This window comes from Heteronotia binoei, chromosome 10, assembly GCF_032191835.1.
Source record: "Heteronotia binoei isolate CCM8104 ecotype False Entrance Well chromosome 10, APGP_CSIRO_Hbin_v1, whole genome shotgun sequence".
NCBI classification, from domain to species: domain Eukaryota; kingdom Metazoa; phylum Chordata; class Lepidosauria; order Squamata; family Gekkonidae; genus Heteronotia; species Heteronotia binoei.
The window spans coordinates 46,049,431-46,067,424 of record NC_083232.1 but is presented as its reverse complement, the minus strand read 5'-3'; the positions used below and the strand labels follow the sequence as shown (position 1 = coordinate 46,067,424).

The 17,994-nt window shown below is 40.1% G+C and overlaps 1 protein-coding gene across 1 annotated transcript in view; it reads left to right on the top strand.

Annotated features, from left to right (window-relative positions):
- COL28A1 (collagen type XXVIII alpha 1 chain) overlaps window positions 1-17,994 on the top strand; it is an 83,707-nt gene that overhangs the window by 29,535 nt on the left and 36,178 nt on the right. The window contains exons 11-16 of the mRNA XM_060248559.1: window positions 1,367-1,420; window positions 10,669-10,737; window positions 12,457-12,525; window positions 13,504-13,572; window positions 15,502-15,570; window positions 16,152-16,220. Of these exons, the coding sequence (XP_060104542.1) occupies window positions 1,367-1,420; window positions 10,669-10,737; window positions 12,457-12,525; window positions 13,504-13,572; window positions 15,502-15,570; window positions 16,152-16,220 (399 nt within the window). The remainder of the gene's footprint in view (window positions 1-1,366; window positions 1,421-10,668; window positions 10,738-12,456; window positions 12,526-13,503; window positions 13,573-15,501; window positions 15,571-16,151; window positions 16,221-17,994) is intronic.

The following is a 17,994-nucleotide window of genomic DNA, read 5'->3' as shown; positions in this document are numbered from 1 at the left end:
TCAATAGGTTTAGAATGGATTAACTCTGCGTAGGATTCATGTGATAATCAGGGAGCATTTTATTTCTCTTTCATTGAAGGGTTTACCAATGTGCGCTTGTTCTTCATTAATGCACAATGGGGGGAAAGATGTGCAAATGAGCAGGAGGGGCTGAAAGATGCAACTCAGATGTTCCACTTTTGAAATTACCTTCAGAAATTTTCTTAGTGAATCTGGAATTTAAAAGGGGTGGAATACAGCACAGAATGGAATTTCTGAACAATAAAGAAGCAGAAATCCAGTTGTTACTGTTTTTGGAAATTACTTTTATATTGAACTTTTTTTTTGTATTGTGCCCCGTAGCGCAGAGTGGTAAAGCTGCAGTATTGCAGTCAGAGGCTTTCTGCTCACAACCTGAGTTCAATCCTGGCAGAAGCTGGGTTCCGGTAGCTGGCTTAGGTTGACTCAGCCTTCCATCCTTTCAAGGTTGGTAAAATGAGTACCCAGCTTGCTGGGGGGAAAGTGTAGATGACTGGGGAAGGCAATGGCAAACCACTCCATTAAAAAGTCTGCCGTGAAAACATTGTGATGTGACATCACCCCAGAGTTGGAAAGAACTGGTGCTTGCACAGGGGATTACCTTTACCTTTTTAAATTGAACTTTATCTTTTGTTTATATAATGTCAGAATTTCATTTTAAAATTTGTAGATTAGTGAATTATATTGAAAGGTAGGACTGTCAGGACACAGGAAAGCAGCATGGAATTAAAAACAACTGATGAAAAATGAATGTACAGGATACCAAAGGTCATTTTGTAGAAAAATAGGTGGTGAAGCTCATTAGCATAACTCATTAGAATATCCCCCCCAGCCAAAAGCAACCCAGTGCAAGAAAGGAGAGCCCTAAGCTGGCTCGGCTGGCCACAGATAAAGCCAACCGAAGCAGGCCTTGCTTGCCTGGGGTTCTCCTGGGCTGCCCCCGCCCCCAGTCAAAAGGTCAGCAAGCCACCTGCCACCCAAAATCACATAAGAAGTGGAGAAAGGGTGGCATGGACTTCTCCAGGGGTTAATGAGGGCTGCTGGGGGTGTGGCAAAGCCCCTGGTGGCTGGCTGGCTGCTTGCTCTCCTAATCCAGGGATTGTTATTCAGCTACATCTAGTATTCAATGGACAAGGTAGGTGGAGAGGAAGAGGGGAAACACTCAGAAACATTCAGGAGCTGTGCTGCTGTGAGATCCTGCTGAATCTGAGGCTTGCCACATCCTATTTTTTTTAGAAGGATTTACTTACAGTTGTAGAGGTTGTTTTTTGTTATTGAGATCGCACAAAGTTACTCTTTACGTGTCCCTTGGGAGAAATCACACTTTGCCTTTGGTATTTTGTTTCAGGGAATCGCTGGCCCTCCAGGTGAGCCTGGTCCGAAAGGTATTCAAGGAAAGAAGGTAAGATATACAAGATACATAATTTGATGTGAGGTCTAACAAAAAGGGGAGCTACTGTCAAAAGAGGGGGAACTGAAAAATTCCATGTGCACATGACTCATTTAGTGATTATTTACATGGCTAGATGTTTTTCTATGGCTAAGAGGATACGTCATGCATATCTTGATATCGATAATCCATGACTGAGACAAGATGCAACATGTTCTTTTGAATGAACCTATGCTCCGGTTTTTTGAAAAACACTGCATCCCCCTCACTTTGTTTTCTTTTAGTGAATCCAGTAGTTATGAGTTCAGCTGTGTGAGCTGAGTCTTTCCGTCTTTCAGTGGGTTGAGTATCTGTTTGTAGAAGCTGCACCTATTACTGTGTACACATGCCAGATTTTGCTACATCTGGCAGAAGCAGGAAGTTAAGCCACCCAAACTCTTGCATCGAAATCATGAGCATTGGCATGCTATCCAGTGGTGTGTTCCAGTTCAAAGGAAAACTCTTTCAGCTGCAGAACTGAAATTATTGTACTTGTAGAACAGAGTTAAATAAAGAAGTAGTTCTGTTTGCAGATTATTAATGGACCAGCCATACAATATGGCTTAATAGAGAATTTAATGTGATTATCAGTGGGAGCCTACAGGATAACTACAACTAGAGCATGGCCAAATTAATATAACAGGGTGAGGGTTCACTGCAGGTTGAAAAGTGGTGAGGGTCCAGCAGCCATCCACCCAAAGGGACCCTAGTCCAAGGCCCTTTGACATGACCCGGCAGCTTCCATACTGGGGTTACATTAAAGTTATAGAGTTACTACTGTTTAACACTGCTGTTGTCAGTGAGCAGCTAATTTTGTGGATGATAACATTGTTTTAAGATTTAGTTATTTTACAAAATTTATGCCATCCTTCTGCCATCATAAGGGCTACTGAAGTGGCTAAACATTAAAAATGTACATAATAAAAGTCACATCTTAAAACCAATGAAACCAACAAAAACACATCAGTAAAATAATTAAACCTGGAACTAAAATATACATACAGTAACAATATTATGTAGATGTAACCAGTTAATGGACCACAGTGGCCAGAACTTTTCTACCCAGGAAAGGCTACAGATGGCTAACTAGTTGAAACTAGTGAAAGCTATTCTTGGACACAGCTGCCACCTGCTTTATTCATCAGTAGGCCTGGATCCAAGAGCACCCTTAGACTATGGACTTGTTCCTTCAAGGGGAGTGCAACCTCATTCACACTTTAAATCAAAGGCTGGATTGAGCGGCTATCCTCCAACACCACCTTCTGAAACCTACCCTCTGAGATGTAGGACTGGAACCATTGCAAAACAGTGTATTCCAATCCCAGGTCAGAAAGGCGTTCAGGAAGCACACCATGATTGATGGTATCAAAAGCTGCTAAGACTTCCAGGAGAATCAGCACTGTTGAACTGTTTCTGTGTCACATCCAACAGGGCGACTAAGCTTGTTTCAGTCCCATAAGCAGGCCTAATACCAGTTTACAATGGAGCCAGTTTATTTCAACCAGGAAAGCTGAAAGTTCTCCAGCCACAGCCCATTCTACAGTCTTGCTCAAGAATGGCATGTTTGAGACTGGTAGATAGTTGCTGAGATTTCCTTGGTCCAGGATAGGCTTCTCTAGAAGTGGATACACCACATTCTGTTTCAAGGCTGGGATGACCATCCCCTCTCACAAGGAGGCATTAACTACCTCTCGGACCCAGTCAGCAAGCCTTCCATGAGATTTAAATAGCAAGCAAGAGAAAGGGCCATATATACATCCTCAGACTGAATAGATTGAAAAGTATCCCAATTAGACAAGGAAGGAATTAGACAAGTCGGCACCCTTGCGCCATCTGATTCTGTCACTGCTAATGCGGAGTCACTGCTAATACAGATTTGTGACATCATAATAGAGTGGATGGCATATAAAGGACATAATTTCTGCTGAAATGGCATTAGCTCTTTTTACTTTTTTAACACAAGCTATGTTAGATCAATGAAAAATGTGCAAATTATTGGCCTCAGCAAGCTTAATCATATGAAGCTGCCTTATACTGAATCAGACCTTCAGTCCATTGAAGTCAGCATTGTCTACTCAGACTGGCATCAGCTCTACAGGATCTCAAGCTGAGGTTTTTTATGCATACTTGCCTGGACCATTTTTAGTTGGAGATGCCAGGGATTGAACCTGGGAACTTCTGCTTACCGAGCAGACGCTCTACTACTGAGCCACTGTCCCTCCCCAATATGCTCTACCACTGAGCCATGCATCCCTCCAAATATTTTAAATGCCTTGTAAAGCTTTTTGTTTCTTATCTGGCAGAGTTTCAAACAGGTTTTGAAGTTCTCTGAATTTGAAAAGGAGTTAGTGATAGGAGTTGGATGTGTATTCCTCTGGGATCCAAGTGGTGATGAATTCAGGAGTCCCCAACACCATGTCCTGGCACACTATTCCTAATTTGTATTTTGTTTATTATGCTACTCTTGTATATTTGAACATTTGACAGCTAAACATTTATCAATATAATGACTGGTGTTAATGACACTATTTTACAGTTGACTGTCAAGTAATTGGGAATCTAATGAATGCCGCTTCTGTTGTCTTAGATGTGGGTGTGCATTGTGTGCAACATACTGGCTGTGTTTCTGAGGCAACTAGAACATTTGAAGACACACAAGAACTGCATTATATGTGGAAAATGTTTGGGACACGAAACAATTTTGGAATCTTGTCCTCCCTTGCTCTTTTCCCTTGCATTATTGTTATTTTTTAATTCTTTGTTTGCCGTCTTTTTATAAACCAATTTTGCAGTTTTTCAGCTGGGAAAGAAAAAAAAAGGGGGGGAAATAAATGTAAATTTCCTGCCTTTGTAGAATTTTCAGTTTTGTCTGAATTGCAATAACTTCCCATTCAGTATGTGTTGCTTTGCTTGCTCTTGTGTATGCAAAACATACACTTGCATTTGTGCAACTGATACTCAGCAGATATGTTCACAAACACAGTGAACATGTAAAAGAGGGAATATATTTTTAAAGGGAAATGTTAATGTTTATGGGCGTGAATTATAGAATTCCCAAGCTATAAATGTGTGCAAAAATTGCTGTTTTGGGTAATTACCATGATTTTTCAGAATGGTTACCCAAATCTGAGATTCTTAAGCATTATGAACTCTTTTCCAAAAAAATCCTTGTAGTGTTTTATGTTTGGGTGTTTGCCATCATCAGCAGGTTGCTGCTGCTTGTTTTTCTTTGGTTCTCTGTCTTGTTTTCCTTTGCTTCTCTGAATTTTCCATGCAGCTCTTGGGTGCCACATGCCAGGCACAAGTTTGGCAGATCTGTGTTTTTGGCTTGTTCCATCTCCTTTCCTCCCTCCTTTGCAGGGGCAGGTCCCTACTCTGCAAGTAGGATGGCAGGGCACTTGTTCAGGGGCCTGTACAATTGGACCACTTAATCCAATTCACTTGAAACACTGGTAGGTTTTAGGGGACAGGCAAAACTAGTTTCCACTCAGTTGTGGTGCCATTTTGCTGAAAAATAGCCACTCAAGCCATTCCCCAAAAAGTCCTCCATGGCAGAGCTACAGTTCTTCCCTCCTTCCTTCCTTGTTTTGTGAAAAGAACCAAACAGCAGACCACAAGGAAAAATACTAAATGCAGAGTTTTCAGTGGAAAGATAATTTTTTTTGGCAGTTAGTCACTGTAAGAGTAGGACAATTAAATGAATGTGGATATTTTTTTAAAATGCTGACAACAGAGGGGGGGCAGGTCCTAGGCTCTCGCTTGTGGAGAATGAGGAGCTTTCCAGGAGTGTGTGTGGGGGATGTCACTTCTTGATGTCATTATATTGGGGACATCAAACTGGGTTGTGGCTGTTGAGGGGTCTTCCCCGGCGGCAGTCAGGAGCCTGTGAAATCAGGGGATCCCTCACTCCCACCTGGGGGCTGGCAACCCTATGCAACAGGTGCCATTTTCCTCCACTAGGAATCAGTGGAAAGAAGTTCTTCAGGGGTCTGTAAAATCGATTCCCTTTGTTCAATCTGCTTGAAACTAAGGGGGCCTTTAGTTTACAGGCAGGACTATGTTCTATGCAAATTTACTACAATTATCTTTAAAAGCAGCTGCCGCAGACCCTCAAATTGATTCCACATTGTAATACTGGTTCCAAAACTTCAGGGGAAAAACACATTGATTTAAATCCCAAACCAATAACGTCCTATCTGAAAATTAGCAATCACACAAAGCTCCCCACTCTGATCCCAGATCTAAAATTATAATGATTTTTTTCTCAGAGGACACCTCTGTTAATGTTTATGTTTAAGATCCTATCTTTCAAGTGTAACAAAGCAACTGCAATAGCATGGGGTCCACCTTTTTGAAGCATCAGCTCATCTTGGTGACCGCATCAAGCATATATGAATGACATAAAATGTCTGGAAGAAAGAGAAGAAAGCTTGAGTATCTAGCTAGCCCTCTTCCCTCCAAACTGAGGCCTGAGGAATATGCATGACTTGTTTTCAGAAGTTATCAGGAGGAAGGCTGCTGCAGAGGCACCTGACTTCTCTGCACAGGAGAGAGCCAGGAAGGAGGAGGAAGAGGAAGATGCCCAGAGAACCTCTGCCTTTTCTTAAGGCCTTGTGGGCCCTATCCCTTGAGGATATCGGGTCAAAAGACAGAGCAGCAGGGCCTGATACCCCGCCAACATGTGGCACAATTGTTGGGAAAATTGATGTTGATTTCATTATGTGAGAAACAGTATAATCAGATGGCCCTTACTGAATCCAGTTCATGAATGGGAACCTCTTTCTATTTTTTTTTGAACTCCCAGATTGTCCACTTGTGAAGATTATAAGCAGCTCCAAGTATAATAAGCAGAAGCTCACTGAGGCCCTGGCAGCAAGCTGGATATATAAGGGTGGGACAGATCAGAGTGAAAACTGTGACTTCCAAATCCTCTGGGATGGGAAGCTCCGCTCCTCCCCAGCTGACCCAGAGCTAGCCCACATGACTCCTCATTGCCACCATGGAACTGAGAGGAATTCTTCCCTTTTGCGTGCTCCCCAGCCCTGCAGCCACAAAAGTGGCCCTGGAAAAATCCAGATGCAGTCCTTGAGAGACTGACAGTCACCACCTCAAACTATATTTATTAGTCTGATGAAGACAGAATGCAGATTTTTGCTTAGCGAAGTCATTTTGACTCTGAAAGATAAGGCAGACACTTTCTGTCTAATATTTATTCATTCTTAGTAAAGACTTGGCAAGCCTTTATATTTGTGTGATGCAATTGTTTACTCTCTATATTCTAAACTGCACAAGGGAAGCCAACTCTTTGCATTAGCATGATCCAGACTGAGGCTCCCATCTCTGCATTATTTAAATTTCAGAAAAAAGAACTTGCTTGAGAGGAAGTGACCCAATAAAATGAGTGGTTGTTTACAACTCAATAAATACCCATTCAGCTAGAAAAGGTCAGTGCTTTTTTCATACAAGTACTATGGTAGATAGACACTAAATGACCTCTCTAAATTCTGTTGTCTTTACACAAAGATCGTTCAGCTACTCTTTTAAAATTAAGTTTCCAGACACTTATGAATGAACTCAAAGTCTGGCAACTATTTATAAGATGGCCACTCTTTCCAAGAGTATAAATAATAAGTCTTTTCTAAGCATAATGGCAGTAGAGTAAGTCACTTTCCATGGAAGATGTTTCTGTTGTATAGCTGAAATAATGGTGGAATGAATGGGGCCCTGCAGAAACTATGATTGGTTTTTCAGCTGGAGCACAAATATGGCATATGGAAATGTCCTTGCATTGCATTGTCCTCGAGGACAGAAAGAAAGAAGATTCCATTCTTATGGCACAAGGACATATTTATAGCCACAGATGTTCCCACACTGTCAAAGAGTTACATTTTGCAGAAGCTGATATTCTATGATAATAGTAAACTATGTACATCAATATCAATGGGAATTATTAGGAAGGGAATTGAAAACAAATCAGCCAGTATCATAATGTCCCTGTATAAATCGATGGTGTGGTCTCATTTGGAGTACTGTGTGCAGTTCTGGTTGCCGCACCTCAAAAAGGATATTATAGCATTGGAGAAAGTCCAGAAAATGGCAACTAGAATGATTAAAGGGCTGGAACACTTTCCCTATGAAGAAAGGTTGAAACGCTTGGGACTTTTTAGCTTGGAGAAACGTCGACTGCGGGGTGACATGATAGAGGTTTACAAGATAATGCATGGGATGGAGAAAGTAGAGAAAGAGGTACTTTTCTCCCTTTCTCACAATACAAGAACTCGTGGGCATTCGATGAAATTGCTGAGCAGACAGGTTAAAACGGATAAAAGGAAGTACTTCTTCACCCAAAGGGTGATTAACATGTGGAATTCACTGCCACAGGAGGTGGTGGCGGCCACAAGCATGGCCACCTTCAAGAGGGGTTTAGATAAAAATATGGAGCAGAGGTCCATCAGTGGCTATTAGCCACAGTGTGTGTGTGTGTGTATATACTTTAACTAAGTATTGATTGTTTTTAAAATGTTAATCTTAATGTTTTATTTATTGTATTGTTTATTTATGGATACTGTTAGCTGCCCTGAGCCTGCTTCGGCGGGGGAGGGCGGGATACAAATAAAATTTTACTTACTTACTGACATATATAAATAAATAAATAAATAAAATTTTTGGGCCACTGTGTGACACAGAGTGTTGGACTGGATGGGCCATTGGCCTGATCCAACATGGCTTCTCTTATGTTCTTATGTTCTAATATAATTAAATTAATGCAGTTTTTCTAGTTTTGTGGCATCTTGTGTAACTTGCATTCCTACAGATTTTGCAGTCCTAAGAACACTTTATTGGAAGTAAGCTCTACTGCATAGACTTGAGTAGGATTCTGTGTAGAGCTGTTTAGAATTGCTTTTGTGGCTGTCTGGTACACGCATGTTCCAAAGAGTGGGAGGGGGTGGACTTTTTTATTTGCTTACTTGTTTGTGATAGTTAACAATATGTGTTGCAGTTTTCCGTTTGCTCTCAGTGACCATGAGGACTAGAAGCCCACTGCAAAAATATTAAGTGCTTTCATTCTCTGGTTTCTGATTTTGTGCATAGGCCAGATGTCACTCACTTCTGTCATAGTTAAAATATAGATATTTACTTCAAAGTCACTGACAAAAGGGAGTAGTCTCATAGCCTTCACAGAAATACTTGTTATAGTTTAGCTTTTCAACTTAATGCAGAAAAATGTTCATGCACCCTATGACATATATGCTGTATCAACAGCTGCTAAAAATTTGGCAAGATTCCAGTAGTTACTTGAAAGAGACTGAGTGTGTTTTATACAGCTGAGAAGAATCTTCTGAAATTATTTGGCCTTCATAAGTTAGCCTTTGTATTCCCTCAGGCTTACATGCATGGACATCCCCTCCCCCTGCTCCAAACTAGAACAAACTAGTGTTTTACATTAGGAAATATTCCATTGGGTTGAACATTTTTGGAAAAATCTATGAAACAGAAGATCCATGTGGAAAGCAGGAAACACACTTTACAGGGAATTTGCCAAATCCAACACCAAGTGAAAATCCTGTGTCAACGGAGAGATTTTGGGGTTCTAGGAGACAGTCTGAAGAGGACTATATGTTTTAGATCCTAGTATTTGAGTGGTGCTGGAGAAGATTATAATCAATTGTATCAAGGCAAAAATAGCTTTTATTTTATGCCTCCACTGTTTAAAAGTTCTGTTTCTGTCATTTAGCAAATATTTGTTTTAGTAAGAAAAAATCAGTGAAGGGGAATCTCATTTAGTTGGGCTGGGAAAATAATTTCAAGACCATGAGATACTAGAGCACAGTTGTGTAAGAGATAAATCTGACAGTGCATCATGAGGAATGAGTTAAATAAAGACTTCTCCTCAGCCTAGAGTACCTACCTATGTAGGAGACTGCCTGTTGCAGCTCTGTATGAATTAATATTACAATTTATATCCATTATCCATAACCTGGATGTACAATTATCATGTGAATGTTTAAAACCCATTTGAAATATGTGTTGATTAATAACTTCAATTAGTTCATGGGTGAAATTTTTGGAATGGGATATCTTTAGTTACATGACAAAAGCATTGATAATATCTTTTTTAAAAAATAAAAGAATCATTTATATGGCCTCATTACACAAATCCCATCATACTGCAGTATTTACAGAAGAAATTCTGCCAAGAAGATTAGACACTACACAAATATCTTATGTTATTCTTGGCTTCCCTTATGCTTCCTGCTGATGGGAAATAAAGATTTCTAGTCAACATTAACATCAGCATATTAACATCTTCACCCTCAAAGGAACAAATGTAGAATCTTTAAAATTTCATTTGTTCCTTAGGGGTTTTAACCAAGTATAGGTGCTAAAAGAGACATAACATATCAAATAGTATGGGATATCCATTTGATTATTCTGGATCAAGGTGGGTTCTGAGATGAATCCAAAGATTCCAGGTACAAGTGCCAAAAGGACAAGAACTACATAGGGTGCAGGGAATCTTCCCTATGTGGAATGTTTTGTTTTGGAGTGTCCACATGATGTTGAGCTGATATGAGTCATGGACCTCTTGGGGCTGTCCCCTTTAAACTGGATCAAACAAAATCCTCATTTGATCTGTTTCAAAGAAGGAACTGCTGGGTGGTTGCAGGTGAAGTGCTCATGGTGGCAGTCCACACATACTGCTGTGCAGGGCTTTTTTTTTGGGGGGGGGGGGAATGCAGTGGAACAGAATTCCAGATCCTCTTTGCAAAAACAAAATTCTCAAAAAAAGCTTAAAAGTTCATGAAGGGTGCCCGTGTATATTGCTAGGATCCACACAAGCTCAGATTGTATATCATGGGGCTGTACCTCTCTTTTTTCATGCTGAACTTGCTTAGAAATTTGAATTTTGCAGACTAGTACTTATCCAATGAAGTACCAAGAAAGGAGGAGGAGAAGTAAAGCAAAATTCGGGCAGGATATGGGATGATGTCACCACATTTTTCTGCACATTCAAGAGCAGACCACAGGAAAAATAGGTGGTGCAGATTTAATCTCAGGACTGAAACAGAAACATTCTGATACTGGGCACACCATATAAACGTGACAAAGCTGTGAACTGAAGACCTACTACTGAGGAAATATTGTGATTTCTATAAGCTAAAAAGCCTAACATGTCATGCTCAAGTATGTGAAATGCATTTATTTATGCTTCTTTAAAGGGGGAACCAGGGCCAACAGGCCCTTATGGACCTCCAGGAGTCCCTGGGACTGGCTATCCAGGACCTAAGGTAACATACACATCTACAGCAGTGAAATAGTTTCCTTTGCAATGGTGTTTATGCCACATACCTTGGGGTTACAAAACTGATATATATGGAACATTGGATTTTGCAAGCAATTAATTTAGATTATCCAGGGTTTTTTTGGAGCAGGAACTCCTTTGCATATTAAGCTACACCCCCCTGATGTAGCCAATCCTCCAAGAGCTTACAGGGCTCTTCTTGCAGGGCCTACTGTAAGCTCTTAAAAGATTGGCTTCATAAGGGGGGTGTAAAGGAGTTCCTGCTATCAAAAAAGCCCTGATTATCTATTTGATTGTTTTTTTTAAAAAAAAAACAACACATGCTGAAATAAACCATTCATTTAATTGCAAGAAATATGCATTGTTGTTTAGGGAACAGCCAACCATGCCCCTCCACTGCAGCCATGATCAGTGATGTATGCACTGCTTTGTAGAAGCACAAAGGGCAAGGAAAGAATGGGAGAATCTAGTGAACAACCATCTCAGCTAGGGTTGCCAGGTCTAACTCAAGAAATATCTGGGGATTTTGGGGGTGGAGCCATGAGCAAGCATGTGACATACGATTGAACTCCAAAGGGAGTTCTGGGCATCACATTTAAAGGGACTGCATTCCTTTTAAATGCCTTCCCTCCATTTGGAAATAATGAAGAATAGGAGCACCTTCTTCTGGAGCTCATAGAATTGGACCCCTTGGTCCAATCTTTTTGAAACTTGGCGGGGGGAGGTGTTTTGAGGAGAGGCACTGGATGTTATGCTGAATATTTGGTGTATCTCCCTCAAAAAACAGTCTCCCTAGAGCCCCAGATACCCACAGGTCAATTCTCCATTATAACCTATGGGAATCATAGGGTATAATGGAGTGCCCAGCAGACATTTCCTTGTCCCCCGCACAACTTTCTGATAACCCTGAAGTGGAGGGAAGGCCTCCAAACCGGGGAATCCCATGCCCCCACCTGCCTTAAAGGTGCTACTGGACTCAAACTTTGTTCTGTTGCTTCAGACCAACATGGCTACCCAACTGAATCTATCTTGTATCAGTTCTTTAGAGTTTTATGTCCGGTAGTTTTTGTTTTAAAAAGCAGCCAGAATATAAAGACATCCCTGAATATTTTATATATTGTGTGAAAACAAAAGGTTGGGGAATTTATTCATTTTTGAGCTCCTTAATCTCTCTGTGTGTATGAAGGAGAAGTGGAAGATCTGAGATTCTATTATGAAGGCACATTGGTCAGGTCAAAGACTAGACTAAACTGTGAAATTAAAACCATGATATAAATCTTAACTATTCTCGAGATTAAAATTTATCTCATTAGGTTGGAGCCAATAGTTTCCTTTTACTGTGAAGCATCTTCCTTCCACTATGAAGTGTCTCCCATTGACGGAAAATTCCTTCCAGTGGAAGAGATCTATCTCACTTTGTGTTAAGGGTGCCACTGGATTTATCTCATGATGAATACTGCAAGCTGTTTGAAGAGTAAATCCCATTATGTTTAGTGGAGTTTGCTCTGATGCAACTAAGCATAAGATTACAGCCTAGAACATAATTCATATAATCTGACCAAAAGTATGCTGCTGTGATTTTAATGCTACCATCTTCCCTTTTCTTTGAATGACTGAGTGAAGGGTGTGATTTTGCTGATTCCTTTCTGATCCTGACAATATTCAGAACAGTCATAAATGCTTCCCTTATATTTTTAAAAATAAGGGTGAAAGAGGTCAGGACGGAAGAATTGGGCCACCGGGACCTACTGGAATTGGTGAGCCAGGCTCAATGGTAAGTGAATTTGTCAAGTTCTGAAGAATATTTTACAATGTAGCATTTTTAGGGTACTGCTGAGTAAATGCAATGTTTGTTTGAATTTATATTTGATAAAAATTTAGAACTGGCATGGTATGTTAAACTGGAAGCTTTTAGCTTTAACTTAGAATGATTCCTGGTATAGCTATTAACAACAGCATCCAAACCACCACCCCCCCCCCAAACAAACAACCCAGAAATGGTAATGTTTTCTTTCCCCTGCATTTTTTACCCTGTATCTGGAAAGGCTGAAGGAGTTGGGTATGTTTAGCCTGGAGAGGATACCATTGAGAGGTGATATGATAGCCATTATCAATTATTTGAGGGGGTGTCATATAGAGGATGGTGCAGAGTTGTTTTCTGGGAAGGATCATGCCCTGTAAGGCCAAAGAAGTAACATGACAGATAGCCCTTCTCATCTGCTTGAAATGACTGATTATTGTATTTATTTCTGTGGATATATATTCCGCCCTTTCCCATAATGGGCTCAGGGCAGATTCCAACATATCAAACCATTAAAACCAACAATTACAGTACAACGGTCAGTAAGCAATAAAACAGTAAAACAATCAAACAATAAGGACATAATAAGAAGTTAAGAAGTTAAAACAGTTAAACTGGTAGCTCGGATTTAACTTAGGCAGCATGGATAACGTGGACACTTAAATTGACAGCTTGGTGTCCAAAAGATGTCAACTATATTGGCCCGATTTCCTCCAGTCCAGATGGTAGTCAGTGTTGGGAGGCCAGTGTTATGGCCTTTATTATATTCATTTTATAATTATAACAGTGGGATTTCCTTATGCATTCAGTGTAGTGCCACCATTCTTAGGGTACGTACAGACTCATCTCCAGTCAAAGCTCCTCCTTGTTTTGTATGCTTCCTGTATGAATCAGAGTTCCACAGTGCTTTGGAGCTCTATCTTGAAACATATTTTTCTGTTCAAAATTCAGGGCCCCCGTGGTCCTCAGGGCGTGCCAGGTGAAAGGGGTCAACCAGGAGAAGGAATTCCAGGACAGAAGGTAAAAAGCAAACAAACAAAGAAAAAATGTGGCCTCTGATACCATTCATAACCTTCATGTCACAAGTGGGGATTTGAACCCAGGTCTCCCAGGTACTAGTCCAACAGTCTTAACTACTACACCAGACTGGAGTGTGCATCAGAGTGGGTGAGGGAACAGTCTGCCTTTCCTTTTCTGTCTCCAATAACTTGTGTTTATTCATCAAGAACCACACATATCTCTATTCGGCTCATCCATTCTATACATTTCTTTAGTTCACCTGTGTTGCTAACCATGGCTTGGAATTTCAGAAGAAGAATGGAGTTCACATGCTTCTTTTTTTCCTCACATACTCTGATACTTTCCAGAGTTTGTGCGGCTTTGTATAGCATCTACACGATCTACCACTGGAAATGACTTCTTTCTGTGACTTAACATGCAACCACTTCCAGCAGCATACCTATCTTTATTAGCTCCCTCTGTACTTACACTTTCAAAGTAGACCTGCTTTATCAGAAACTTCATTTGACATGGATTTAACTCGGAAGGATAAACCCACTTACAGTTCCACTTTGGGAGATCCTGATGCTAAAGCAATGTAGTCATGGATTTGTATGACTCTTATGTCTCCGTGGTTACCAGCTTCTGGAAACAAAGGATGTGAAAAACCTACTGACTAACAAACATGGTTTAAAGATAGCAACAATGATTAATTATGACAATTAAAGCTAGTCTTATGTCTTATTCCCACATATGTCCTGTCCTGGTAGATGTGTACCGGAAGATTCACAACCTCCTGCTGTCTGAGATAGTTTGCTTGTTTTTCCACTTCTGAAAAATAAAGATTCTTCTCATATATACAAATCTTCCACTCAGTGCACTCTAAATATTTTACTGCATCTTTTACCATGTTTGGACAGAAACCAAATTCCTAAAGATTAGGGCCAAGCGATCTCCTTGTAGAATTGCATATTTTTTTAGCTTTTCTAACTTGTCATACCTTGCTAGTGCCAAAGTAGATGTGATTTTTAAATGTTGAGTTGGGGTTCCAGTGACCTGACTCTCGTTCCCCCTCAGTCAGACAATAACTGCTGGTAATTGATTTCCCAAGCCCCACAAGATTCTGATTCAGACTGAGACTATGACTAGAAGGAAAACTGCAGTCTTAGTAAAACACAGCCCTGGATGAGACACAAGGGCAGCCTTAAAAATCGAGAAAGGTTTGCATGTTTACTAGCACTCTTGTTAGGACACAGCTATGTTAGTCATTTGTGGCTGGTTTGGAAGTGGCAAACACTTATATAAAGCTTTGATAGATGGTTGTCTGGAAACAATTTTTTAAGGGCAAAACCAAATACAGTGAAGATCACTACCTCCATCCATTTATAGAATACAAAGGCTTTTGCAGCCCCCCCCCCCCATTCCATTGGGGCCATGCTAGGAAAGGAGAAGGATTCTGCTCCATTTCAGTAACTGAAATTGGGCTCCACACTTTGTTATTAGCATTTAGATGTGTTTTTAAAGGAGATCACTGCATGTGGAATGCGGTTTCTATCTTCCTTCTTGTGGTGGCATTCCTATACCCTTCAAAATCCCAGTCTTGGAAGACCCTTGGGAATGGTGTGGAATCAGTACAAAGGGCTGCAGTTGAAAGTGGGAATCTATAGAAGTCATAGGCTGCTAGTTGCACAAGCAGAGATGTTTTCTGCCTGTGCAAGCAACAGTTTGGAACCCAGTTTGGTTCACTCTTCAGTATAATGCCTTTTTAAGAAAGTATTGTTTATATCTGTAAGTAATCTGCTGCAATAATCAGATGGTTTATTTAAGAAGCGTTAGGAAAAATATCTGTGTCTTACCGTGAGCTACTAAATGCCTGCTCATAGATTCCAGTTAGATTCATGTGGAATCATTCCTAAATCTTAATTTAATTTGAATTCCAAATATTTCCAGGGTGAAAAGGGTTCTGAAGGGCCAGCAGGACCAGTTGGAGCTCCAGGCCAGTTCATCAAAGGAGATAAGGTACAACACATAGAACAGAGTCTGTAAATTAGATTGCCACAGTGCTGAAGCAGCAACATGGAAACTACCATGTGGAGAATGCTCCAAGGAATTTGGAAGACACGTGGAATCAGGAATGCAGGGAAAATGGAATGACCTAGATGTGTTGCGTTGGATCCAGTCAGCTCTTCCATTGGTGAAAAAGGGAGGATATGGTCCCCTCTGACCACCAAAAGAGCTGGGTTGAGGATCATGGTGCTTGCATGGCCAAAAGCCAAGTGTGATAAGGGATGTAGTAGGGAGGGGAAATTAGGGGGTATGGAGAGAGAAAGCTGGCTGGATGCAACCCATTTTCATGAAGTGCCGTTTTTCGGCATCCTGCTATGATCTCATCATTTTTATAAATATTCAAACTTCCACAAATATTCAAAATTCCATGATCTTGTTCTCCCTAGGGGAGGTTTCTTTTGAATAGCTGGTGAGCTGGTATGTACTCAAGAATATGGGAAAGACATTTGGGGTTTAAAAACAGTATAGTGACAATTACTTATACTTCCGTTAAAACACACAACATTTTACTAAACAGATTATTTTGCACGCAGGGTGAGCGAGGGATGGATGGACCACAGGGCCCAATGGGACCAACTGGAACTGGTATCCAAGGAGTTCAGGTAAATGGACATTAGGGCAAGTCAAACCACATTGTGTTTGGATCAGTTCAATACCAAGTTTGGACATGCCGTGCCTTTTTGTTGCTTTATGAATAAATAGGGTCATAAATTGTGTCTCTGTTATTTTTGTTGAGGACAACAACATTGCACAGTTTGCATAATCATGGCCTTTGTCTTAGTCAGTCCTGATGCACTTTCATCTTTGGCTAATTTAAGTCAGTGCCATTTTTTTTTTACTCCCTGCGTATTTACAGTATGATTCATAATCTAATACTTGGATTTAAGCCAATACAGTCTCAATAAAATCCATTGCCTTTGAGGATGACAATCAGGATGCAGTTATTTTAGAATACTTCAAAAGACAGTCAGGCAATTTGACCTTAACAGTGTTGGATTCAAAACATACAGTAGCCAATGTTACAAGGTGTTTCTTTTGGGAGGAGGAAAATGGCATCCTAAGCACATTTTATAAGACTTTAATGGAGAGTGTAATTCTGCTCAGAGAGACACTGGTTATCTATTCAAGTAGCAGAACGAGTTACTCTTTCGCAGAAAGCAGCATTTCTACATTAATGGTGTGTTCACACTACGCTAAATAATGTGTTTTGCATCTGGATTTTTACTATGTAAGAATAGCAAAAATGCAGATGTAAAATGCATTATTTAGTGTAGCGTGAACGCACCATAAATTTCACAATGAGCATTTAAAATATCCAGTGTCAAAAATTATCTTCTTGTCTTCTGAAGGATTATTCCCACATAGTGAATATACAGGGCTTTGCATAGATTTTGGAAGTAATCAAAATCTAGTTTTGCCCTTAATGACAGTGCTTTTTCCAATTTGGAGTATATCTGGGAAGTTCTACAGGAATATGTCAAGTTGGCCTTAGAGCAGGAAGATAAATTATGTTTCTTTCCTTTGCTTGTATAAAGTAGAGAATAAAACTGAACATGACAGTGACTACCTTTTTAATCTGTGACATACCTTCATTATGTTTTAAAATTCCCTGACTTTTATTGGTTTGTATTTTGTAATTTTTTTTATTTTAAAGTATTGTTTTGGCTCAGTGTAACAATACACATTTGCACTACTTTCAATTATGGATTGTTTTCTTACAGCTGATGACCCCAAAGATCTGACAGTTTAATTTCAGCATGTCAGTATTCAGTTCTTGAAAGCCAAAATGATACATAATTACACAATTGATGTATGAACTGATGTTTTGGAGATCATAATCTTTTAACCTATTCCTGTAAATACAAAATACAAAGTAAAACAAGTAGCAACCATGCTGAAGTATCTTTAAAGATTGAGCTATTTTTATTAATTTGTTATACACACTGGGATTCACAACACAACACTAACTTGTAAACTGTTTTTATCACAAATGTTCATTCTAGAAATCTCTTCTTGATTCAGTTGTCTGTAGTGTTTATCTCATACTTGATGCAGTAGAGGGGAGCAGTGTTTACCCCCAGTCATTTGCAAAGTGGGGGATTTTTTAAAGATGGAAATGGAAAAGGGGAGCTAAACTCTGCCTCTTCCCTCATCATCCTCACTATTTTCTGTCATTTGAAGCTGGACTGAAAGAAATGTGCTTCAGAGAATGGAGCACTATGAGAAAAAAGGGGAACTCCTCTTACCTTTACGCTCACCTATAGATAAAAAGAGCCCCATTGCGCAGAGTGGTTAAGTTGCAGTACTGCAGTTGGAGTCCTTTGCACATGACCTGATTCGATCCCAGCAGAGGCTGGGTTCAGGTAGCCAGCTACA